The 26,197-nt window shown below is 39.4% G+C and overlaps 1 protein-coding gene across 1 annotated transcript in view; it reads right to left on the reverse strand.

Annotated features, from left to right (window-relative positions):
• clybl (citrate lyase beta like) overlaps positions 1-26,197 on the reverse strand; it is a 66,200-nt gene that overhangs the window by 21,652 nt on the left and 18,351 nt on the right. Inside the window, exon 2 of the mRNA XM_004567972.5 lies at positions 5,974-6,187. Coding sequence (XP_004568029.3) covers positions 5,974-6,187 — 214 coding nt within the window. The remainder of the gene's footprint in view (positions 1-5,973; positions 6,188-26,197) is intronic.

The following is a 26,197-nucleotide window of genomic DNA, read 5'->3' on the forward strand; positions in this document are numbered from 1 at the left end:
TCACTGTTATATATACAAATGTTATTTTCAAGTGATTATGATTTAGAGCAAGAAACTTTTTCATAGGTTTTAGTGTATGTTATTTATAGCGCTAACTAGTAATTCAAGTTCTTGTTCCCTTAATGCCCACCAATACTTAAACACAATATTAAATTTTATATTTAAATCTCTTGTGAAATAAGAGCTAAAGTATATTCCCATCTCATCCTCCCATCTGCTCCATCCCCTCTCTTCCTCCCATTCTTTAATGTTTTCATCGCCTTGTACTCCTCTCCATCAACACTACTCATACTGGGTTACTTTCTAAGCACTGGGTGGGTTGCGCAAGCCACGTAGCACAGAGTGGTGCTGGCCAGTGAAAACACAAGAGTGTAACAGGATAATGAGAGGCAGAGAGGACCTCTCTGTTCTCCATCTCGGCATTTTCCACTGCCTTGCTCAGGTTCATTCCTCGCACTCAGTCCACTGAAGCTGTAGCACAAATGAGTTTCAAAACGCAACCAGAGGGGCCGAAAAAAAGCTGTTAATAGCAAGTGTACAACTTCTGAAACTGAAAAAAAACAGACACACAAAAGTACTGCTGCTAAAAAATTTATAAATTAAAAAAAAAAATCAACAAATACATCAACATTTCATCACAAAGGATGCTAATCACAGGACTGTTATCCCTCCCTTGTACACCCTGACCACTTGGTTACTCTACCCATGGTACTCTCAACAAACAGACCAATTGATTCCTGACAAATGACACTTAAAACACGCACGCACTCTAAACAGTAAGGTTTGGACTGGATGGTATTTCTCGTATGGCCAGGACAGGGTCTGCTTTCTGGCGGAGTGCATTACATCTCAGTTGTGAGTTTTGGCAGACAGACTGGGAGTTTCTCTGGAGTCTCTGGGGTCTTCTGAGGTGTAGAGCACATGCACAAGCACACGTACAAGGATGTAAATACGTGTGCAGTCCCATCCTGTATAATACACAATAAATAGAAATGTTTAGCATTCATAATTCTACCGGTTACCATTATTCCCCAGGAGCACTTTCTGTCAAGAGTTTATTCATTTGAATCCACTTAAACAGGGAGCGGGCCTTTGAGTGTCCTCTGAAACAACACAGTGAGCAGTGAACTGAGGTCACGTATCAGTTGACAGTTGGCTGCATAATTTATGTTAAGTTGCAATTCTCTGGTGTCAGACACAGTTCATGCATAGACCATAGCTCATGCATTGACTGACAATGAGATAAAGTTAATATACAACTATAATGATGACATCCACTCCACAATGTGTCATTCAACTGAAAGTACCAAGACCAGTGGATATTAGTGTTACTGTAAAAACAGAATTACAGAGAAAAGACAAAGAGAGAGAAATGTCTGGCTTAACACTATGCATTACGAATTAGATGCTGTCATTTGCACTTAACCATCACTTCCTAAGTCACTAAGTAGAGCACAAAGTAAAGTCAATGTAAAGTGCTGTAAATATAATTTGATTACTCATTTTGAAAATGTGAAATATGGTCAATTTGGTCAAAAAAAATCATATTTTCTTAGACTACAGGGGGCGCATGACATTATTATCCACCTATAGACAACTGCCCTCTAACAAACAAGACTTTTGTTTATTTGTTTATTTTTGTCGTAAAAGTGTCACATTCAATATTCTGTTCATGTGTTAATGCTTTAGTTTGCCTTGCATTTTATTCTATGGAGGCCTGAAGACTTTGTGCATCCAATGTAAGAGTATTATATATAAATGAGATTTAATAATGCAAAACCAAAGGTACAGTGTATGGCTGTAATCACAACCTTCTGTTTATTTAATCTTACAGTCTACTACTGACCGATTTCTGTTCATATTAGCACTTTAAACACTACTTTGGGCTCTGATTACTCCATTTATTCACCAACTTTCTATTTAGTTGTATATACTACCTACACTTTAAAGTGAATTACCTCCTTTCAAGCCCTAACAACTGTTCCTAGTTCAGTAACATACTGAAATGAATGCAGGACACTGATGTACAGTGGGATACCAACTGTAACAATCTGTGTATGTGTTTATCTGTGTGTACTTGTGTGCGAATGTCCGTATGTGACTACACGTACACACTCATGCATGTGTGCATGTTTGTATTCTGCTGGTCTTGTGTGCATTTACAGGCGCGTGCGGGTGTGTGAGAGGTGCTCCCCGTTGTGCCGGCCGCGCCACTATGCCATCTGGAGAGGAAATCGAGTGTGAAGTACAGTATAGTTTGGGACCAAGCTCCGTGGCAGCGGCTCAGCAGTTAGTTCATTAGTTCCAAACTTCCAGGGATTAGGAGAGAATCTCTGCGGCAGGGAGGCAGGGGGGAGTCATGGAGGATGGAGGGACCCATGTGGGGAAAAGAGAGGCAGAAAGAGAAACACCAGGAGGAATACTGGACCAAAGGGCACCAAGAGACGGAGACAGAACATGGGGGGAGAGAGACATAAACAATCTTAACCCTGCGGACCCTAGAGAGGGGAGACGAGCGAGAGAGGGGGACGGTAAAGAACAAGACGACGAGGGAGTGAGGAGGAGAGAGGACAGGTGTAGCCGTCAGTTCCGCTCTGGGGTTTCAACCTGCCCTCCCTTTTCCTCCACCCCACTGATCATACAGATATGATGATATGTGTAAGAGTGTTAGAGCAGTCAGCCTTGTCTTCCCTCCCCTCTCACCTCCTCCTTCTTTCCCCTCTGGGTCCGTGGCGACAGTTAGCAAGCTCTGGGTGGCTCCTACCCTTTACTCCCTTTCTTTTCTCCCTACCTCTTAAGCTGCCAGCATTACTGCCAAGATGGAGTGCAGACATTTTTAGAGTCAAAGTGGCAGGCAATTAAAGCCAGCATTCCTGGATTTCAATTTAAAAGGGGAGGGGGGGCCAGAGTGACTTTCACCACGTACCTTTTTGTCATGAACATCCTTTCCTGTTTTAAGGTGAAGGTGAAAGATAATGAAAAGAATACATTAATGAACACATAATAGGAGTGTGGTGGTGGGCAGTAGCCCCATTTAAGGCCTACTCATGCATACTCAGTAACTGCACTCAACATTTCGCCATCTCGCCATTGTTATATTCATCAAAACAGTGGTTCAGAATGGCATTTAGCAAGCTGGGTCATTGCTTTGCTCCCATTAGATATGCATTATGAGACTTTAGGACATTGTTGAAGCCTGGCATGCCTTGCCAAACCCACAGTGCAGACTGTGCAGTTGTCATGGTGAAGATAATCGTTTCTAGGCTATACGGTGTTGAAATTGTCAGCAGACACACACCCACATTGTAATAGCTAACTCTCATCCATTTATAGATCAGTTGGTCCCAACGCACAGCTCAAACTGAGTTAATAAAAGACAGGGTAAGGGTAATATTTTTGACAAGCAATTACGGGGTATGCTTCCAACGCTTCCTGCAAATTACCATTCACTAGGTACACACAACTGTGTCAGTGCATTATTCAATCGAGCTTGGTATTTACTTGGGCAGTAAGATGCATGCGTGTCCAGCAGCAGCATCTGCATCTGATTTGCATAAAGTTACATTTACTCTGCAGATGCTTTTGGCACAGCGACTTCCAACAAACACATCCAAACCTAAAACTAAGCAGGAGCCAAAACGCATCAAAAATTGGCAAAAATTTTAATGTAGGTACTTGACTAAACTTACTGTGAGCCACGAGCCGCAAGAGAAAGCACATAAAAACAGGAAGACGTGGAAGAAAAAAGTAACAGGCAACGTTTTTTTGGCACTAAACGAAAAGTTCCTTTGAAGATATTTAATAATATTTTTAGTGGTGTGTTGAGTTTTCATGTCAATAAACTGTAAATAGTCTCTCAACCAACCTGTGTGCGCACATTACACAACGTCCGTCAAAAGAGCAGCATCAGTTCTCTTTCACTGACTCCAGGTGTGTTTATGTACAGAGCTGTCAGGTAATTCGTCTGTGTTTTAGCAGCACTGAGAGCCTAATGAACAATTATTGGATTTATGCGTGCATAACTGAATAAAATAATCATAAAAGCATAAAAGTATGCTTTGGGTGTAGATATAACCATAAAGCATCAAATATGAGCCATTACACAGCCTCTGTAGGCAGCAGGCATCAATTAGAAGTGCATCATTAGAAGTGCATCACCTCTGAAGCATGTAACACCTTTTGACAAGATTTTTCACCTCCTTTAACTAGTTGTTTAATTTCTCAAAAACAATAAATGTAAAAATTTGTATCAGCACCTGTTTCCTCACGTGTTTTGCTTCTCTCCACAAGAACCGCTGAAAATAATGCCAGACTTAAGACAATATTTTGTCAGTCTGGCTTTGATGGTTTAAAGGGGTCAAAAAAAAAATCGCGATAAATACCCCCCCAGGCTATGTAATGAAAATAATTTGAAAAAGATTTTTTTTTAAACACACAGTGAAAAGTAAAACAATTATTTCAGTCAACTCATTTCCACATAGAAATTTATAAATCCAAAACAAATGTTTGTGGTATTCCCAGAAACCCACAAACACACACACACACAGAAACACACACACACATTCACACAAAGAACTGTTCATCGAAAAGGAAAAAATATCATCTTAAGGGAAGGTAGAACTACACAACATCCCCCATGGATTTCCAATTGCCACAGTGGAGAAAGACGCCAAGAGTGTGGAAAGTGAAGAAAGGGTGCCAGTAGGGAAGGTGCATTTTGTTATTGAGTATATTACTAATTTTTATATTACACAGCACGACCTAGCAAACACATAATAGGCTACAAGACTTTTTGCACACTGTGCTGAAAGCCAACATGTCAAAAAGTGTCAAAAGCTCAAATCTGTTCTGACGCTATGTTCTGCTTTGCAGTGTAGTGCAGACAGGAGAAAGTAATGGGATTATTAGGTAGGAAACTACTGGTGGACAATACTATTTTCCAGAATTTAATGTATTGGTATTTTTATGTGAATTACTCAGAGAAGTAGTAGTGGAAGGTAGAGTGGTATGCCTGCTGAGGGACATTACTCTGCAGTTTGAATAAATGGGTATATCCTGTAGCTATGTACATTTTCACTTTATTTGTAAAAGCACATACTGGGGCTATAGGCACAACCCAGCAGTAGCTAACACAGAGGAGACCTTTTGAAAATGAGAAAAACAAAATTCTGAATTTGCAATTGTTGCCTACAAATTCAGCCCCCCAAAATGTTCATGTTTCAGGTGAAATGAATATGTTGGTGTAAAGAATATGCTGGAGCAAAACACTTCTGCTTAAACACAAGGAAGATGGGGACATGGACCTGCTGACAGTGCAACAGTCCAGCATCTGAAGCCTGAATGGCTCCTTCAGTGCTGCATTCCTCTCCACATTCTCCTTTATCACACAATAAAGACAGAAGCTCTTACATCCCACCAACACCATCGCAGGGTCACAGTTTTAGCTGTCAGTCACACAGGCCATCATCTTATTGTCTTTGTCTACTACAGGAACAGCCTCCAGCCATATCAATCATCTTTATTATCATGACTTAAAAACCTTTGTTAGTTAACTTTTTGCCCGGGCCCCTTCTTTATCCCACTCTCCAATCACAATTTCATGGGAAGTCCAGCAGGGCCAATGAGGAGGTAGCGTGGGCAGGAGGAGAATGCTTTTAACCTGCTGCATCTGGTGCTTTCCCACTGCTATCCCAGTGGGACATGGTCACCTTGTTTTAAATGACTCTAATGCGGTTGAGGGGGGGAGCGCTGTCTTTATACTATCATAATGGGGTGAAATGTGCTTGTTATAAACATCTCACTTAGGTAGTTTTCCTTTGAGTGATTAAGACCAAGCACCTGTCTGATAGAGAGATATGGGAATTAAAATATATCCAAGATCAGACAGCTATGGGAGTGTTTGTGGCTTCCCCGCTATCCTATTAATACCAAGCTGAATTTCATTTACAAGCATGCATCTTAGTACTTATGTACCTTTTTGCTGAGGGCTACTCCATCTTCACAGTCCAGCACAGCACAGTCGACATCCAGTGAGGCTAGTTTCTTCAATTTTCGCTCATCGTTGCCAGGGCAGTAGAGAACTGCCCTGCGGGGTATGTAGTGCAGAGAGGAGCCTGCAGAGTGATAGTGATGACGCCATGCTTCAGCATACAACTGCCAGACTGCGGCCCGGAGCCACCCGCCCTTTCTGTCAACAACAACATACACATACATAAGGACATGATGATGTAAGGACATAAACATACATGCTTTGGTGCACAGAGTACATACATAGAAATGGCAGGCAGGTGTACTATGAATGCACTAATTCATGTCTCTGGTGCATATATTACTCATGAGCACACACAATATCAATAAGTAGCTAAGGGCCATGAATAATTAAAGGCTGTTGCTGCATTCATAATATATGTAGTGTTTATAACACTCATGGAGATCCAGTGAGGAGGACTCACTCAGACTTGAGTGAAAGTCTGGATGCATTTCATTTTGGGAGTTCTGTTTGCCCTTCAGCTTTTCATTGAAGTGAATGAGAGACGCTGACCTGTGCTTTGGCAGTCTTTGTGAGAACAAACTCACCCAAACACCGAGCCACTCATATGCTAATTATTGCCACGCTGCTGAATATCTAGGCACGGCAGAAAGTGAATGAGTATCAGAGTCACTGTTGTTTAGTGCTGAGTCACAGAAAAACTTGTCTTAAAAGTGCGGATCTTTATTCCTACCATGAGCTCTGAAGGTAAAAATCAATTTTACATAATAATGTGTTCTTTTAGTCACATAATTCCCAAATGACTAAGTATACATAAAGATAATGCAATTTAAAATTAAATTGCAAGTATGCCATGTTACGAAGTCACAAATTGCATTGTCAGTGGTAGTAGTAAGTAAATTATAGATATTATAGTCAGCTAACATTTGGTATCGAGCCAAAAAAATATTTAAAAAAAAACAGAGAAGGAAATTCCCCGATACCTGCTGATCCTTTGCTCAAAGAAGGTGGGGTCACTTCAGGTCTGGAACATTTTAACAACAATCGTGTTGTAATGACAGCAGAGAGTTCAAAACCCAGCTGAGCTCCAGAAAGACTGACGGTATATGGTCGCAACTCTGGAACCTGATATGTGCTGACTGAATAGATATTTATTAAACCTTATGAGAAGCTTGGGGGGAAACTTCATGAAGCACAGATCCATGAGGATTTGAGCACTTCCTGAGTATTGCTCATTTTGCATTAATGAAAACAATTGCTGTTTCATGTTTTCTTACAGCAGAGTTCTCTCAGGGCACCGGATGTCCATTCTGTATAAATAAATATTTATGTCTCTCATTAATATGGTTTGCCCTCTTGTGGAGATAATGTGATATTCAAATAAATCGATTCTGTGTGAATGAAAACCCAAAAGTAATTGTGTGCACACAGGCTCAAAGCCTGGGAGTCACTGTCAGTTCATTTCTCTGTTGAGAAAGAAGTTGTTTACACTGTTTTTAATTGTAGTTGCCAATGCTGTATTTATATCTGTACCCATCACGAAAGCCTATGTCACTAAAAGTTCCTCTTATAGCATGCCTGAGACACCGACAGCAGGAGCTCCAAAAACAGAGTTCTAAAAACTACAATAGGACCTAGAATCTGCTGCGCAGACACAGAAATAATAGGGTACTACATTCATCAGCTCCTGCAACTATGGAAAGGTTCCTGAAAACACCTTTTAACATTGCTGTACTCTTTCTGGGTATCAGAAGTCTGAGGATCCTATTGGTAGATTGGTGTCTTTCTTTGCCTGAGGAGGGCAAAAGAAAGAAAGAAAGCAAGTGAGGGGATATCCCTTCTGTAAAGAGGGGCTGAGTTATTCTCTTTTCATGTTTCTCGCTCTCTAAAAGGAGCTAAAGTGACTTCAATAGCCACTTAATCCTGTCAACTACGCTTCCACATGCCCTCCAGTCCCAATAAGGCCTAATCTACACTGAGATGTTGCAGTTGTAGCAGGCAGTTAAAACCAATTTAAAATGCTTCCAGCATTTTAGTGCTTCCAGGCATTGAGTGTGTTTACAAAAGGCTTGGGGACAAAGTTTGAAGGGAGAACTACGGCCAACCCCATGCAAATTGTAGACCCGTTAAAATGGGTACAGCTCACAATACGTTTAGGAACTTAAATCTAAAGGACCAAAAACTGGTGAGAAAGAGATGAAAAACAGCAGCACTGAAACTAGAAAGAAAGAGAGCGGGTCCAAGAATCCAGGCGAGTCTCAAAATGAAATGAGTCTATTCTATTCTATGCACACTGCACCAGGGGAACTGTTACAACGCTATACTAAGTACCAATCGATAAATCACTTTTTCATCGGCATCATGATGGGAACATGAGCAATATACACGCTGAAAAAGACTGTGTGAAATGCCATGAATGTGAAAAGTTCTTATATTTATATGTGGCATGTACTGACACTCAGCAAGCAGAAATAGCACCTTGCACAATAAAATCTAATTTGAGGTCATTTTGCATTGCAACACTTGAGTGGCTGGCTTTGTAATGCCAAAATGTGGCTCTGGAGACACATACCAAAGTGGGAACTGCCACAAAGCTGATTCTCACAGGATACACAGTGCATAACTAATTTATTAGACCACCACCCAGAGTAAGGTTTATGACACAGCCGCCCTAAATTAACAATATTGGTAACTAACAAATGTTTGTGTTTGTTTTTATAATGTGTGTAACCCTTTAATCAAAATATTTTAAATGCTAAGGTATAATTACAGTAGATATCCAATCAATTTACTGAAAAAAGACAAAAAAAAGACAAAAAATGATAAATTATTATTTTTTGATTAAGTGGCCAAACTACAGTTCATTTCCTGATCAGAAAAAATACTTTGGCTGGATGTCATGCTTGATTAATTTCTGACTTCTCACTGTAACAGCTCAAATTTGGATACAAAACTGTGAATTTAGTTTATTTGACCAATAAATAACTGTATTTTTTTAAATCTGTAAACAGGTTTTTGACAGATTTATAAATTATTTGTGTTTTCTTGTTATTCATGACAAATTTGTTAAGCACTGCATTTTACCAACACGTTAATGACACAGTCATGATAATTACAGTCTAGAAACTTTAAATTCATTTAGTTTTAATCAAACTGAAAGTCAAGATTAAAGTTAGGTGCAGTCTGACATAGAGAAAAATACTCTTTCTGAATTCGCTACTGTACTTTTTCATTACAGTGGATACCTTAGGCCACATATGTACCCGGTCTGCAATTCCTCCAGTGCTGAAGTGGGCAGCATACACCTACAGGTGTTGTAGTTTATATGATTAAGAATAAGAAGGACGCCCAGGTGCAAAGGAAAATCTACATGTGGAAGACAGTGACTAGTGCAGCTACATCCATAGCTCTGCCCTGACTCATTGATTAGACAGGGTATTTACGCTTCTGTTAAATTTTAATGTGCTCATAACTCTCCGTATGCTTTGATATGATATATGATACATATGGAGTTTAAAAATAATATTTTCATAATGGGTGTAGTCTGAATGTTCACAAACGTTGCACTTATAGTGATCCTATTATAAGATGTTCTTGATAAAATTGACCAAAAAGCTCCCAGGAGTGGTCGATGCTAGCTGCTAGTATCGACCACTCCTGGGAGCTTTTTGGTCAGTAACTGGCAGGACTGACTTCCAGCCAGGTGAAAAACATTCTCCATCTTTACCCTAAATTCAAAATGTACCAGAATGATGGGAAGAAGAAAACGCATACAGAAGATCTGTAAAAGCTCATCATTGAAGAATAAAACATCATCTGTAAAACATAGTGGAGCCAGTACAATGGCATGAGCGTCAATAGCTTCCAGTGGCATCAGGTCACCAGTGTTTATAGATGATGTAGGAGAAGACAGAAGCAGCAGGTAAATTCTGTAACATATAAAGATTAACTTTCTGCTCAGTTACAACCAAAAAGTTAATTTTTCACATTGTAACTGGTCATTGACGGAAAATGGTGAACTTAATTTAATTTGCTGTTTTGGCATTGGGATTAAAGATGGTGAGTGTGGTTGTTTGCATTAAACATGCATTTAACTTGCATTAAAGTTTTCATGAAAACCTAAAGACACTGCTTATATAGTCAAGCAACCACAACAGCGAATGAAGGAGAGCTCCGACAAATGGGAATCTGAACATCCTAACCAAATACACACATAACTTCTAGATTTCTGTTTACATCATACAACATCTGTTTGATATTTCCACATTATTAGATCAATGCATGATATATTTGCATTCTACATATTTAAAGAGTCCCTAGAGTGCTGTTTTCCCCTGTACTCCTTTTTTACTTTCTGGTTTTTTACATGAGGGGTTATGACAACTCAGGGCTATGTGACCATATAGCAGCTGTAAAGTGGTTGAGGCTTGCCTCATTGACTGTGTTTACTGGTCTTAGATCAGAGGTAGCGATATGTTAGTGGGTTATATGGTGCTGGGTGCGAATGTTTCTTATTAGAGAGGCAGCAACAGACACAGGCCTGGCGGCACTAAAAGAGGTGGGGGTGGTGGGTAGAATGCAGTAAAAAGGGTGGTAAGCTCAGTGTCAGACTGTACATGGGTACAAACCCCGACTATGGTATACTATGTTTGGACCAGGCATCTAACAGTAACTTGTCAATTAGTATTTTACATGCAGATTTGTGTCTTTCGTCAACACCAGACAGTGTCTTGGACAAAGCTGTTCACAAGTACAGAACAACCAACTGATCTTCAACTCAAACAGACTAGCCTCTGATGATGTGACACTCACTGTCAGAATCTTTGTAGACTCCAACTACAATAAATCCACCTTGAACCACAAATCCTTGAACTACACATCTTATCTACCCCACTCTGACTACTGTACACGTTCACCATATTCATGTCCTTATCTCTGAAATCCCCTGTTATTTAATCCAGGCAGGTGCATCAATGTGTCTCTCAATCTCTCAAGGTAACAGGCATGTCACTAAGAAATGTCAAACTTTGTAACGATTTCACACTTCCGCCAACTTGTTTAGACCGTTGAGGAGTTTGTGTTCTGTTTCAGATTCTGCTTCTGGCATTTGGGGGTCCTGTGAACACATGAAAGTTCACCACAGCTTTGGGTGGTATTGCATGTTTAAGTGACAAAGCCTGCTGCTGTGGGAATGATCACAGTTACTCAGAGGAGAGAGAAGCAGTCAAGATATGGATACAAACATCTGCTGAGGTTGGGAAAGTGTAGACCCTACTGTCAAAGATGGCAATCTCAAGCTATACTACTAGTAGTAGTTACTAATAGTTTCACTGAGCAGGAAAGGCCTTGTTTGTTATAGACGAGCTTATTGCTACATAATTTATATTTTAAATTTAAAAAAAATTATCTTTCAATTCTATAAAACATTTTCCCCCAAAAAAGTTGGAAAGAATTGTGTAAAATATGAATACAATAAACCACAAACATTGTAAGAACAGCTTTCCACAAATATCCTCCCTGCTTGTTCTTTAGAATGGACAAAAGTCCACCGATGAGCAAACATTTGTAAGTCTGACAGACAACAAATGAAGTGTTTCTGGGAGAAATGTTGTTTCTTGGATAATATAGGCTTATTGAATAAAACAAAATGTGGAATTGCTTTTTGAAAGGTGGGCTAAAGACGAGATGGACTTTTATCAGTGTATCTGTAGTGGTATGGGGATGCACTATTGCAATGAAACTTGTACATGTATGAAAAAAATATACACAAATACACAGGTTTTCGAGTCATTGAGATCAAAAATCTCAACGCTTAGACACCTTATGTTAGTCTTTATGGTATTTACAATGAATACATTTGTTTTTAACAATACTAAAAATCCAGTATTTTAATTTCATTTAATCTAATTTTTCTTTAACCTTTTTGTATCTGAGTGTGTGTGTTTGTGGGGGTTGGTCAAACTTGGGACACAACAGTGTTCTTTAACTTTATCATTACAATTTTTTACTTTATGTTCTTGCTGGTTTAACTGCATACTACTGTAGACCATGATTAATAATCAATTTGTCATAAGATATGTGTGTGACATAACAGTTTCAAAGCACTGTTTATTGTACTCTGGCATTCAATATTGTATTCCGGATACTCTGTAGTAATTGCTTCATTATCATGACATGATGATCACAGTTTCTTGTAACTCTACTGCCCTCCACATGGCAGCATAATAGCCTAATTCAGGTGGTCATATTCATCCAACTGCATGAATTACAGGAGATAACAAGAGGCCCACTCCAAAACAGACGCCAGTGACAGCCTCCCTCTCAATATGTAGATTTCTACAATTATCTCCAGCATGGTGGTGCAGGCAGAAGCTGTGTCTAAAATGCACAAAATTAAAGATCTGTGTTTCTACCCCACAATAATCAGCTACTTTTTAATATGCAAACTACATTCCGAGGTCTGTGGCGTTTAAGATTCAAGATTAAATTTGGTGAAACTAAAGATGAATAAAGAGTAGGGAGGAAATCAATGTTACTGAAGCATCAACAAGCCCTCTGTCTGCAGAAAGCTGTCTGCGGGTGGGAAATAAAATGGTCAAAAAGTCATCAATATTTACCTACCTTCATGTCCACCTGCCTGTCTGACACTTTTTGTTTTTTCAGAATGAAAGAGCTGAAGCATTCCCCGCACATGGTCCTCCTCTCAGCATGATGCTGTATGTGCATGGTTTTTTGTTTTCTGTTTTTCACACTGCCTCAGGACTGAGGACACAACTGGATGGCAGAGAAATGTTGAAAAATTAACCAGAGACACCCAAGACAGGGAGAGGAAAGAATCAAACACTTTTCTACTACTTTTGTGCCCCCTGCTTTCTTTGCTTGCCCTCTAGCAAGTTGGAGCTCAGGATGAGCAATCCGTTCCCCTCCAGTATAGATCAGCTGGGGGTTTCAGAATTTACTGGGGGCTAGTCTCTCTTTTACCAAGAGAAGCAGGAGAGACAATGGCTTACTGGCCACGCTAGCATTTTGTTGCTGACGTCTGTATTGACTGTACTTTGCAAGGGATAGGATTTGTTTTATTCATTTTGCTCTGAATAATCCACATCCCCTCAATAGAATCATGTGCTGTTCCACTGCCATCATAAAGATTATTTAATTTTACATCTAAAAAAAAAAAAACTTCTTTAACCCAAGTCTTCACTCATTCAACTAAAGAAACCTTCATGTGTTTGCAGCAGAAATTGAAAATGTCAGATTATAACATTGCTCATGCTACATCTTTCTTGCTTTTCTTTTAAAAGCTATTTCCAGTAACAATGTCCCTCACCTTAAACATCCTCCCGTTCACATCTTCTCCCCTTTCCAATCTCATTAGTTTGGGTTTTATGCCTTAATCTACACAATGAAGACAAAGTCATGGCAGTTATCTTCAGCAGCCAATGTCTGCCTACCTGTAATCCTTCTCAAAGTCCCCGGCTTTCTTCCAGCTCACAAATTGGCCCACAATGCTTTTATGCAAGGCCTCCATCGTAATGCTCACAGACGACAGCAGCCTTTTTTCTTCTTCTTTTTTATCCTTCCACATAAAACTGGTTGAATAGATACATCTTAATCTAGATCTCAGGACAGCAAAAAGCCACGATGCAAAGGACACAGGTCTTATATTTTGCAGTCGCTTGCAATGTTACGTGATGATTGGCAGATATCACTCCAGCTTCCCCGCATTGTCTTTGTCTGTCAAAGACTCAAATCTCAAGACAGTATTCAACAATGTCATGCTGTATGCACACTATGAGTTTGATTAATTAGTTATACAGAATGTAAAAGAAAACACAACATTAAACACATGCAGAATAATCCACTTGAAATGAGTGTTAAGACAAAAAACTAAATCAATGAATTTATTATTAAAAGTTAATTGAGAGGGGGACTTAAAGGTCAAACAAGTCAGTCTATTGGAGGAGGGCATAAGGGGGTTAGCTTTTAACTTAGCATTTTTATTGACTCTGACAAAACAAAATGAGCGGGCTCTGTAGGATTGTGCACTCTGCATTGGCCATTCAGGCCTTCAGAGCCCCATTGTAGTACTTTGAAGAGAATGAAAGGAAACCCCACTGGTGGAAATGCAGTGGAACAGCCCCACAACAGGCCACAACTGTTCCCTTATGCATGAAAGGCAGTGACATAAAAGACAAGATGGACTTCTGAGGTAGGGCCAAAAACAAAAGCAACAAAAGTGCTGATCACGAGGGGATGACACGACTCGTCTCAGCAGAAGGAGCAGGGAGAAAAGGGGCAGGGGACAATAGCACTCCCAGCCAAATGACATGTTGAAGAATTGAAAAATCCACACAAGAAGTGTCTTCTCAATTCACTAAACCCACAAGAGCTGGGTGAGTTGGCTGGACCTTGGTCAGACTGAGTGTGTGTGTGTGTGTGTGTGTGTGTGTGTGTGTGTGTGTGTGTGTGTGCTGAGGAGGGGGGGGGGGGGGGGGGTGAAACAGCCCACGGCTTTTCTCTAACTTTCTTTCCCAAATCTTTTCCTGTTTTGGCAAACAACTTGGCAAGGGCAGAGACAGACTGGGGTGACGGCTTTAGTCTGTACACACCAAACCGAAACCAAACCAAATCAAAGCGTGGTGGATTCCTCTCCCACAGCTTCCGTTTTGATCTGTTGGCTGTCTGTGTGTCTGATCTGTTTCTGTTTGTGTCCTAAACACAATTATGCTACTGCCCAACCTCCATGGAAACAGTCAGACGGACACAAATGTTTGCTTGCGCTCAAAAGGATCCTTGTTTTTAGAGCAACAGTGTAATGGCTGATATTTGGCCCAGCATTTCACAAGTCATACTAAATAATGCTTCGTTAATAACAAAGCTAGATGATGCTTTTGAGCCTGAATACATCTAAGCTGAAAAAAAGCTGTGTTTTTCCCAGTACATGAAATACTTTTCTTCCATCAATATGATGAAACACAAAAAAGCCATGTGTGCATGTATTTGTGTGTGACAATGGGTTAGCTCAATTTAAAATAAAAACCATGATTAGTGCAAAATGAATGCAATTTTCATAATCTGCTCAAGTTTGCATAAATTATTAAATAGCTTTCAAATGTATAAACATTGACATTTCATCATTTGAATAAGAAATCTTCTGTATTAAGTCACATTTATTCTTTTAAATCAACGGTTGGCACTACTTGTTAAGCCAAACTCTAAACACTGTACTCCACAAATGAAGGCCCTCCTCCACGATAGCCTGAGGCCTATCCCACAATTCTTCACACATACCCATGGGCCCTTTCACTGGCCATCACCCTGTCTGATTAATGGATCGATGTGGTAATTGATTAGTGAAGAGGAGGTGGGAATAGTAACATAGGTCAAACGTCAATAATGTCCCCCTGACAAAAGATGGAAGACGTAAAATTTACCAGTGATAGCCTGCAGCCAGACCTCTACCCATCAAAAGCCCTGGCAGGGCTAACATAAAGGTCCCCAGCACATTCTCCGGTGAGCCCTGCCCTCCTTCCTCACAGCTCCTTTTCTCTTGGTAATGCTGTCTGTTAAAGTGGCAGGAACCATTCTGGGAGCTGCTTGTCAGCTCACCTTCATAAAACAAGCCGTAAAGCAGCAAATAACAGGCTTATATGGCTTCATTATACTGGCTATGCAGGATCACAGCCCTAGGCTGAGGGGTGAGGGGTTTGTGCTGGTAGCGGAGAGGCGGGGACAATGTTGGCAGGACAGCATAGTTCTCGTGGAGATTTGTTGTCGCATCGGCTGTCACCATGTCCATGTTTGCTTGGGATAGGGGGAACACTTGACCCCTTTCAACCCTGTATTACCCAAAATCCCAAGCTAGACAAACAAAGAGGTATGACTCAATTTGGAAATGTTGTGACAGCTCCATCTAACAGGACTTCTTTAATGTATCTTTTTTCACTCTAATACTAAAGTAGAAATATTCCATTTTAAGCATCTAACAAATGTTATGCAAAATAATCACCAACCATGGTTGTGTACCTGAACAGTTAAAGAATGAAGATAAGGAGAGGGCCAGATGGAGCATGCATCTGCGACAGTAAACCTTTGGCCACACAGGGCTGGATATGAGAGACATTCTCATTTATTTAATGCAAATATCTAAAGGCTGTTTCACAACTTGACAGCGAGGGCTAAAATGCAATCGGTATCTCGTGCCGTGTCCCCAAAATATTTCTTCTTTTCTTCAGAATCAGCCATCAGAGGTCCATCTCAGTAGAAGCAACAGTAGATAGGTGTGCTTCCCAGTATAACGGTTTGCTTCAAAAGGAAATTTAGTTCCTTTCAAGAAAATCATTCCATGTAGATATATGATAGATATGTGTATATATTAAGGTTCAAAGCAAAGGCAAAACTATAGATGCTCTGCTGATATTAGTAATTCAAATATGCATATGCAAAGGCTTGAAGTACATCTGGTGGACAAGCTTACACGACACTCACCAAAGTGACTGCCTCATTATGTCATCTTCCCAGTCACAGTCATATCGAGATCAATTACTTAACGTTTTAGTGATCAGCACTAAGAGTGAGCGGCATTACTTGTGATCACTCCATAGTTAATTGTCACCTCGATCAACATTAACACTTTCTAACATGCGAACCAGAAGGGGGAAAAGGGGGAGCTGACAGCACACTCTATTCTGAGGCTGACACTTGTTCTCTGAGGGGCGTTTTTTTAGTGTCAGGATTACAGTGCTCGGAAGAAAAGAGGCGGAGGAGAGGTGGGGAGCCTTCTCCGCAACTCATGTCACTAGGTTTGTGTCACAGTAGCACAGGAAGAAAAGAGAGATATGGGGAAAGGTAGCACTGATTGGCATTTACTTTTTCGCTGCCTCTCAACCAATGGGAAACCAAGGAAGCTAGCATGCACGACATCATCTTCCCATGACAGCATCTCATGGGCCAAATTAATCCACCTCCCACCTCGTTTGGCTGCATGATAGATGCTGTGGCTATATGATCTCACAAGACCTAAATAGGCCTATCTGGAAGCAAACGCCACAAGGCAAGGTGAGGTAAAAGGTTCAGCGTAAAGACAGTGGCACATATACACACAAACACATCCACACACTGCACAGCATCATCTACACATATTTGGCACCAGGCCAGAAGGATTCAAATGTGTCACCGCCAAACCATATGGACACACATATCTGAGCTAATCTAACAAACACTGCAGCACACAGACACATATTCTAACCAGCACACAGACACACATATCCTGACTGCTAAACAGCATTGCCATCTTGAGCCCTGTGGATCACTGGAGCCACGTGACACCGTGGAGCCTGAATGCATTAATGCGGGCAAGGTGGCTATACTTTCCATCTTAGCTAACAGTGTTACATAATCGTCCATTATATGAATGCATTAAGGGTATCAGTTCTGCAGGTGAGAACACTTGTCCCTGCTCAGCAACACTAGCACCTCAAATTAACTTCAAAATAAAACCGCACAATTTGAAGATGAAGTTGATGACATGATACCTGGTCGACTTTACAGGTGGAAAAGCATTGGTTAATTTTGCTGCAGAACAGAGTGAATAACGCAGGAAAGCACTTATATGGGTTAGCTTTAAAAAGAAAGCATGGTAGCAACAGACCTACTATACAAGCTCTTAGGCTGGGGTGTGTCTGGGTGGATATGAACCTGGATATGGATATGACTGGGACAGTAGATCAGAAGGTAGATCAGAGCATTAGGATATTTGGCCTGTGATGTGATATGTGCGTCTGGTTCCTTGCCCCCACCCATTTACCCGCTCGAGCCCAGACACAACTACACCCCCATACCCCTCCTCAGACCTCAAAAAAAAAAAAAAAAGTCTGACAGATGGGTGTACTGGAAAGATCCACTCAGGAGACCAAAACATACTAAGGCGTTGTCTGTCTGACGTTTGGATTTGGAGGAAACTATAACCACAGAAAAACAGGAAAGGGAAAAAAGGGGACATCTGTGGTATTTGCCTTATTTTCTCTCTTGTGGGATATGATGTGTTATGAGAGAGCATTGAGTCTTTTGGATCATATTCCATTTAATTAATGAACCCCCCCATGTACAACATTCACACCCCATCTTCAAGCTCCATCCCTGTAAGTTGCCTGTGCCCCCAAGTGGTCTAATATAATAACTGCATCTTTTTTTTATTATTATTATAAATAAATCTGCTTCAGCAAACAAGACATCTTTTACTATAAATTTGACCTTTAGATTCAAGATCCTAACATATGTATACTTCAAAAAGCACTGAGAAAAAGGACTACACATGAAGGGCTTTTAGATGGTGCACTATAAAGTACTTCTCACTGTGACAGAAACGGTAAGCAGTAACCAGAGTTGAATGAAGATTTCTCATAACAGAGTGAACATTGGTATTCTCTCATAGTCAAATGTCCAAAGCCAAAATCACACGATATGCATACAGGACATCCCTCTTGTATACATGAAATTGGTTCAACCTGTCAATTTCATCAAGTCACAAGATGGCAGAATGATATCTGACTGTGCTATTTATGAGGCACTACTATATTATAATTTGTCCACGTCAAAGCCTGAATGGTCAGTCTCTTTAAAGAGGAATTTTAAGTAATAAAGCTGATACTCCCCATAGTGTTGTAACGACAGACAATTCATTCTTTTAACCAACGGGGATGCCTTTTGCCCTCGACTTCTGCCCAGCCCCGAGCCTTTAATTAAGACTGGCTTAGGCCTGATTGATCCTGACACACCAGGAAGTTTCTTGAAAATCTTACTGCCAAAACCATGGAAGTATTATATAGGCCACAACCCCCCAAAGCATCCCAGAGCCCCTCCCTACATGCCACATAAAAAGGACTGTAAGCTGAAAGCCCTTCTAGTTGGTCCAGTGGGACCCTGCATTAATAAGGTATGCCTGTACATTTTGCATCAGCCCTGAACGACAACATCTGGATTCTCGCTTGTCTAAGTAAGTGATTAGAGTTTTTGGCAAGTATAAAAACAAGAAACAAAGTAAACAGGGGCCAGAAATACACTTCTTTCAATCATTTTTCTTAAGTATTGTTTTCACTGGATATCAAACTTGAGATTGCAAATTAGCTACAAAACTATTATGAAATTATTTGCTAATATAAAGCAAGTTGTATCCGAATTTAATACACACATTCATTTATAACCTTGTGAATTCCAGCAGTTTCTCCTGAACAACAGACCTAAAAACACCACCACATCATTAAATCAACAACACATTTCCTGTAGCAAAAGCTGTGATGCAAATAGGAAGCTGGGTAGTAAGATTGTCAGAGCTCTGTGTTCGGCGGGTGTTGCGCACCACATGGAGAGAATTCTTGTACCGGCTTTCACCGCAACACAGCCACTGATGAGTCAGTAAACCCCATGAAAGTGCAAGAGCTCTACAAACGCTGCCTTCATTTCATGGTGTTCCCATATTCCCCCACACCAGAACTGTTTGATAATGTAAATTTTACAAATAAAGTAGATTATATGCAGATTAAAAAACAAAAATAAATAAAGCACAATACTAAAATGTCTAGTTGACAAAAGGATGAAAATGTAAATAAGGTTATAAAAAAAAAACCAATTACATCTTATATCCAATTTTTTTCTTTGCTGAATGTAGTCCAGATGAACTCCTTTAACCTTCTACTGTCTGACAGAGCCTCATGAAAATTCCTACAACATAGATGTGAGGATGGGACTGATGAATCAAGGACACTCTCCACCTGAGGACCTTCCGCATGTCTATTTAAGTCTGTGTTTTGCTTTCATAAAACACAGTAGGTAGCGATTAACACACATTTCCCTGTGTACCACAATTGGGTTTGTTCGCTATTTACATATTGTGGCGATCTGACGCCAAACTGCGTTTTTGTTTTTCTTCTCCTTTTTTAATCTTTAAATGAGTGTTCAGCTCACACCTACATCTAATCTTCCTATTTACCATGGGGATTCCCTACTCTTTCTAAATGTGGCACTGCTAAAAGCCAAAATGGCAGCTTCCTTATAAAGAAGTGGCAGAGTAGGTCTCCCTTTGCTCTCAGTGCACCCGTTAGCTTAGCACCTATCGCTGGCTCTGCAGGTAGTCTCGATCTTGTGGAAAATATGGGGAGTCATTTATTCCACGCTGTGCAGACCTTAAATCACCTGGGAACTATGGCAAACACTAGGAGTCATATACACACTTCTTTTCCACATACCCAGAACCGATGCAGCTTATACTTCATTATTATTTTATCATATTTTTTGGATTTTCCCGACAAAGTCTTTGATTTCGATTTTTGCATTGTGTTTGTAATGCACCGTTTATACTGCGGCATTCACTGTGTGTGCTCCTGCTTTGTACCATGCTTGGTTCCCTAAATTATAGTGTTGGTTTGGTGTTTTAATGTACGTTTCATGGTGGAGTGATATTCTAAAATCTTCAACTCATTTGGGGGAATAACCTAGTGAAAGATCTAACTTTGTTAGCAATCACATCAACTGGTTCCACAAAATAAAAAATTAAAAAATTAAAAAACCTAAGAAAACTGATACACTATAATTGGCAATATATATTGTCTATCAGTACCTAATAACAAAGACATTACTTTTTACTCACTTCACTCTCTACATGTCAAACAGCAGTTTGTAAGATAAAGAAACCATAGGAGTTCTGAAACTAACCAAATCTGTTATTATACATTACCAGCACGTTGAGTGCTGGTTAGCCTGCTAGCTTGAGGCCTGTTTGTATATATTACTCCTTATTCTACCTGCTGAACCTTTAATGTCTGTAACTGTTTTGCATATTGATGTAAATATTTTACATTTATTTTGCTAATGGTTACTGCCAAGATGCATACTTTTTGATATGTGTATAAGTTACAATTAAGATTTGTATTAGACAGTGTAATCTTATTTAAGAAATCACACTGTAGACACACAGCATGAATAGAATTGTCACAGTATAGCATAGGGGTGGGCGATATAAACGAATTATGATGGAAAAAATATAAATTTGGCCAACAATAGAGATTTTGACTATACCGCTCTATCGCGATAGCGCATGTTGATGATGTCATCAAGCTGCGCCTGTTTTGGTCGAAAGCATCGCAGTGGCTACAACAATTATCATCTGCAAATTATGCTGAGAGTCATAGCAAAGAGATGAAACACTTTTGAAATATGGGGAAAGCCGAAAACTGCGCTTCCTCCACTTCCGTAACATTGATTCATTAATGTTGAATTCTCTCGCAGCTGCTCTATGTTGCAGTATATTAATAACTAACCTTGTATTGTGGATGAATGATCTCAGTTGTTCTCCTGACTGAAGTTTGGCCCGTGTATAGTATCCTGCTATACGATTGCATTTGTCCCCAACCACCAGAATCCCTCGCGTTAACTTTTATCGAGTGGAAAAAAGTTGGCGTTCATCCTCCAGCTTCACTGTGCTAATGTTATGCTAACATCAGTGTTGGTCAAGTTACTTGAAAAAAGTAATCAGTAACTACTGTTTACTGATTACTTCCCCAAAAAAGTAATCCCGTTACTTTACTGATTACTTATTTTCAAAAGTAATTAATTACTTAGTTACTTTTTAAAAACACGATTTACAACCTGAAGAGGTGATAAAGCGATAGATCTTTCAGCGCAATTCTACTTTTTCTACATAATCCATCATACAAAATGTAATCAAATGGAAAAGTCTCTTTTTTTAAACTTGTTTTATCAGTTTTAATCTTTTAACTTTATGCATCAAGCAAAAATTTAATTATATGCAACATTCTCTGACTTGAATAAATTAGTTTAACATTGAAACCTATTTTCTGCACATTCCAGCACGTAAAATATTTTTTTGTGTGTGTTTACACTCACTCTTTCAAATAGATGCAAGTAAAACACAGCAGAAAATAAATAAAGTCAAAGACTCAGCGGTCCTGTTGCTCTATTTTCACCTGTAAAGCAGGACTGCGGTAGGCGGAGGTTTACCCTGGTGCAGGTGTGCCGCGGTCAGTTGAAGAATCCGCGAGTTTCTCTGTGAGTTTCCCATTACGTCGTTGCGCACTCGGTGCTTGCTTGGAAGTTTAGGGGGTTTTTTCGCTGTAAAAAGAAGTTTTCTTCCCACGCACGATGGACGCTAATGTTTTTGTCACTTTTTATGGAATCAAACTCAAAGTAAGGTCAGTACTTCCACGCTTTAAACGCTGCATGCTCATACTCTCTCCCACAATCGATATGTGATCCATTGTTGATCTGCACACAGCTGTTGTCACTAACGGCGCACTCGCTTACGTCACTGTCGTGAGACATTCTCGCAAAAAATCACGGTTTTAGTAACGCAACGCAGCGTTACTACGGGAAAGTAACGGTAATCTAATTACCGTTTTTGCAATAGTAATCCTTTACTTTACTCGTTACTTGAAAAAAGTAATCAGATTACAGTAACGCCTTACTGCCCATCTCTGGCTAACATAGCTGTGTTGCTAGCAATCACGTAGCACAACATTATATACCAGGTAGTCCAACTTCAGTAACCCTGCAAACCCCACTGCTGTTTAGTTTTCTGTCTTCATTATTTTGGAAGTGGTAGCAGAGCTGTACGTTTTAATTAGTTTCAAAAATCTCTCAGTCAGAACATGGTATGTCATGTTTAGGTGGAAACTAGTGAGCCAACTTCCCGTTAACTTCTAACTCCGTTAAATTTAATAAATTCTGTTTTCATGGATGCCTGGGTGTTAAACTTAATTGTTACACCTGGTAAAGCAGCAACGCTGATGATTTTATTAAAGATGAAAGAATTTAGACTGTTTTTAACTCTCAGTGTTCGTTTGACTTTGGGACCTGAAGCGGACGGAGTTTTGGACCCAGATTACTCCGCGAAGGTCCTCACTACGGCAGCCGTAATGCTCTGACAATCCATCAAGCAGTGCGGCTTGCCAAAGTTGTACTAAAACATTTTTTAACAGATTTCTGCACGCCAAAATCGGTTCGAGGTCAGTAAGCACAACCAGAATTCACACATAAGGCACACTCTCGATTTTTGAGAAAATTAAAGGATTTTAGGTGTGCCTTATAGTGTGGAAAATACATTATACAGAAGAAAAGAATATATCGCGATATATATCGTTACCGCACATGCTTCAAATTATATCGCAATATGAATTTTAGGCCATATCGCCCAGACCTAGTGTAGCATACTGTGAATGTTCTTTAAGAGAATAAAGACATATGTCTAAATGTGGACTAAGACTATTGTTATACTTGCAATAACTGAAGCAGTAATAATGTGTTAGTAGATGCAATGCTTTGAAAAAAAAAAAACATTAACATAAGCCCAGTTTCAATGTTAAAGGTCACAGGGAAACATCAAGACCCAGCCTTGGACTATTTCTCCATTAAGGGTGTGGTGTGAGGGAGGGTGGGAAATAACCAGTGCCCCTTCCTTCCCTTACTGGGAGGATCATGGAAACTAAACTCTGAGTTACATTTTCACTTTGTTTATCATCAACTTGTGTCAGGACCACATTAAATATTATACAGGTTATAAACTCACTTAAAATATTAAATCAGGTCTTTTAGGCATTTTAATATAAAAGTGATCATTTTTTTACTCAGGAAAAAAAGTATATTAGAACAGTATATAACAGAGCTGGTAGCACGTGGGTATCCCCTTTTAACTGAGTTGAGGACTTCAGGTTTAAACTATATTGTTACTAATAGTACATGCATTTATTGTTCTTGGTGTTAAGTTGGTTGATCAGATTTATCATACTAGAAAGGCTAGCTTCTAAAAACATGGCTGTGTGTTAATTCACACTGTACAGTAAGTTTTAGTTTTAAAACAGCCTTTATTTGCAGCAAGGACCATGACCAGTGACACTTTTGAAGCTGGACAAGTTGGACGAGTCACCAGTCACTGCTGCCCAGTTTCATATAAGCCAATGTGTCAAAAGCAGTGACAAAAACATCCACGTTTGTAATTGATGCTGAAGTGATTGCGTGCTAATCTGCCATGTGTGGATTGCAGAAAGAAAAAAAGAGAAAACTTCCATGCAAATATCCTATCATAATTTAACAAATACAAATATCGTGTGATCACATCACATGAGGTCAAAATCATGTTACGTATCTTGCTAATGATAATCACAAGAAAATAAAGGTTTCTGCCAAACTTCATGTCATTGAAAAAAATGTTTTTTCATTTTCTGCTAAAGGCCATAATTTTTTCCCTCATATTTCGAAGTTTATCTCTGAGTGTGGCTCACAAAGGCCATCAGATGGATTTTTGACTTGAATCACTCTCAAACAACTGAAATGAGAGAAATCCAACAAGGAAATGAGATCCTATTTCAACAACACAAAAATGTACAATTTGACTAATACTGCTACTGCAACAATCAAAACTGCATGTGGCCAAAAAGCTGTACTTTAACCACATGATGCTAATGTCTATTAGCACAGTAACAAGTCCCAGGACCAATCAACATCTCATTCCAATTTATTTGGTGTGACCATAACAACATATTTAATTGAAAGGTTTCAAAAAAAGCTCACGTCTTCCAGTTATTTTTAGGAAATTCAATAGACCTTACCCAGGGCAACCTAATGAAAAAACTAATATTCTTTAGCTGCTTCATTTTATAAATTCTACACTTACAATTACTGTTGGGTTTTTAGAGTTTGTTTTACAAATCAAAATGTATTTTAGTCACTGAATTATTGAGAAAACAAACTGCCGAAATACATGCAATGTTTAGGACAGAAGTAGTGGTGGTATCCCAGTAACTTTGATGAATGCTCAACACCCAAAAGTCGCTTCTGCTTTTACCCAGCTGTAACATATGAATGTGCCTAAAAGGGATATATATTAGGGATTTAATTTACTTTTGCAATTAGAAGAAGTAATGCCAAACATATTAATATAAGATGCCGAAAGAAAAAAAAATCACATAATTAGGACTTTTCTCATAACTAGTACATAATAGCTGCAATGCATCATGATATAAGCTTAGGATATCAATGACTATCCTGGTTAAATCCAGTCTAAGAATGACGTTCTGACTATGAAAGCAAATCTGGGACCCAGTGCTTCAGTGACAGTATTATTATTGGTGATTTCTGAACACAAAAGAAATGTAATGCCAAGCTTGAAAGTTGTGAGCATAGTAAAACTGATCCAATGCTGAAATCGAGCAATAGCAGGCGTCAGGTACAGGAAGCCATTAAGAAGATTCCATTTGGAGTTAGCAAAAGTTTCCTGATCAGTGCAGAATGGGTGTTGGCATGTTGTTACTGGAAATGTCTGTTGATTGACACAGGGCATGAGGACTGACGTGCTGTTTTGACTGGACTGCTGCCTAAAGATCAAAGTGTTCCACAAATGTTATGATATGGAAATCTTTATAAATCCACAGATATATGGTCATTTCACAAGGCCGAGTTAACTCTTATTATTTATCCAATTCCTGGTGAAGTTAAGATTCAGAAATGTATTTCAAAGATACAAAAATATTTTAATGGAAATTCTGACTTATGAAAAATTCTACTTTAAGCTCAGAAATCTGAAAAAAAAAAAAAACCTGGCCAAGTATTCACTTCGGTATTGGTTTCAGGCTTTTTCCTTCCTTTGGGTCCCAGTAAAACAGGATTTCAAAAGAGCCTTATCACCGTCATTCTCTTAGAAAAGAACACAGTAATGGAGACCGGATGTACAAGCTTACACTAGGTTAGGCTAACATAACGAGGAGTGAAGAAATGCTTTGAATGATGCTTTGAAAAAGGAAGAGCTCCTGTATCGCCCCCCTGACCTTCCCACTCCACTTCCTTCCTGAGAAGTAAAAGAATGCTGTGTCAGGTTTTATGAATTAGTAAAGACGTGTATTTTAACTTCCCCATAGCAGATTCCACAATTAATTCCCGCATGCTCCTGTGAATTGATTACAAATAACAAAAATGTAATGGAAAAATGGCATATTAAATTTAATGAGTTAACTGAAGCCTTCTTTAGACAACTATTATAGGCAACATTTTTGAATGTTTGCTTGCATTGGGTGATGGGTTCTATACTACAGCAGTTTTAAATCAGACTAAGATCCCACACCATGTAAGACTTTGTGCACTGCTGAGAAATAAAGCTTTTCTTCACATACACTTTGAGCATCTACAGAAAAGTGTGAAACCTGA

The sequence above is a fragment of the Maylandia zebra genome, linkage group LG16 (assembly GCF_041146795.1).
Source record: "Maylandia zebra isolate NMK-2024a linkage group LG16, Mzebra_GT3a, whole genome shotgun sequence".
Classification (NCBI taxonomy): Eukaryota; Metazoa; Chordata; class Actinopteri; order Cichliformes; family Cichlidae; genus Maylandia; species Maylandia zebra.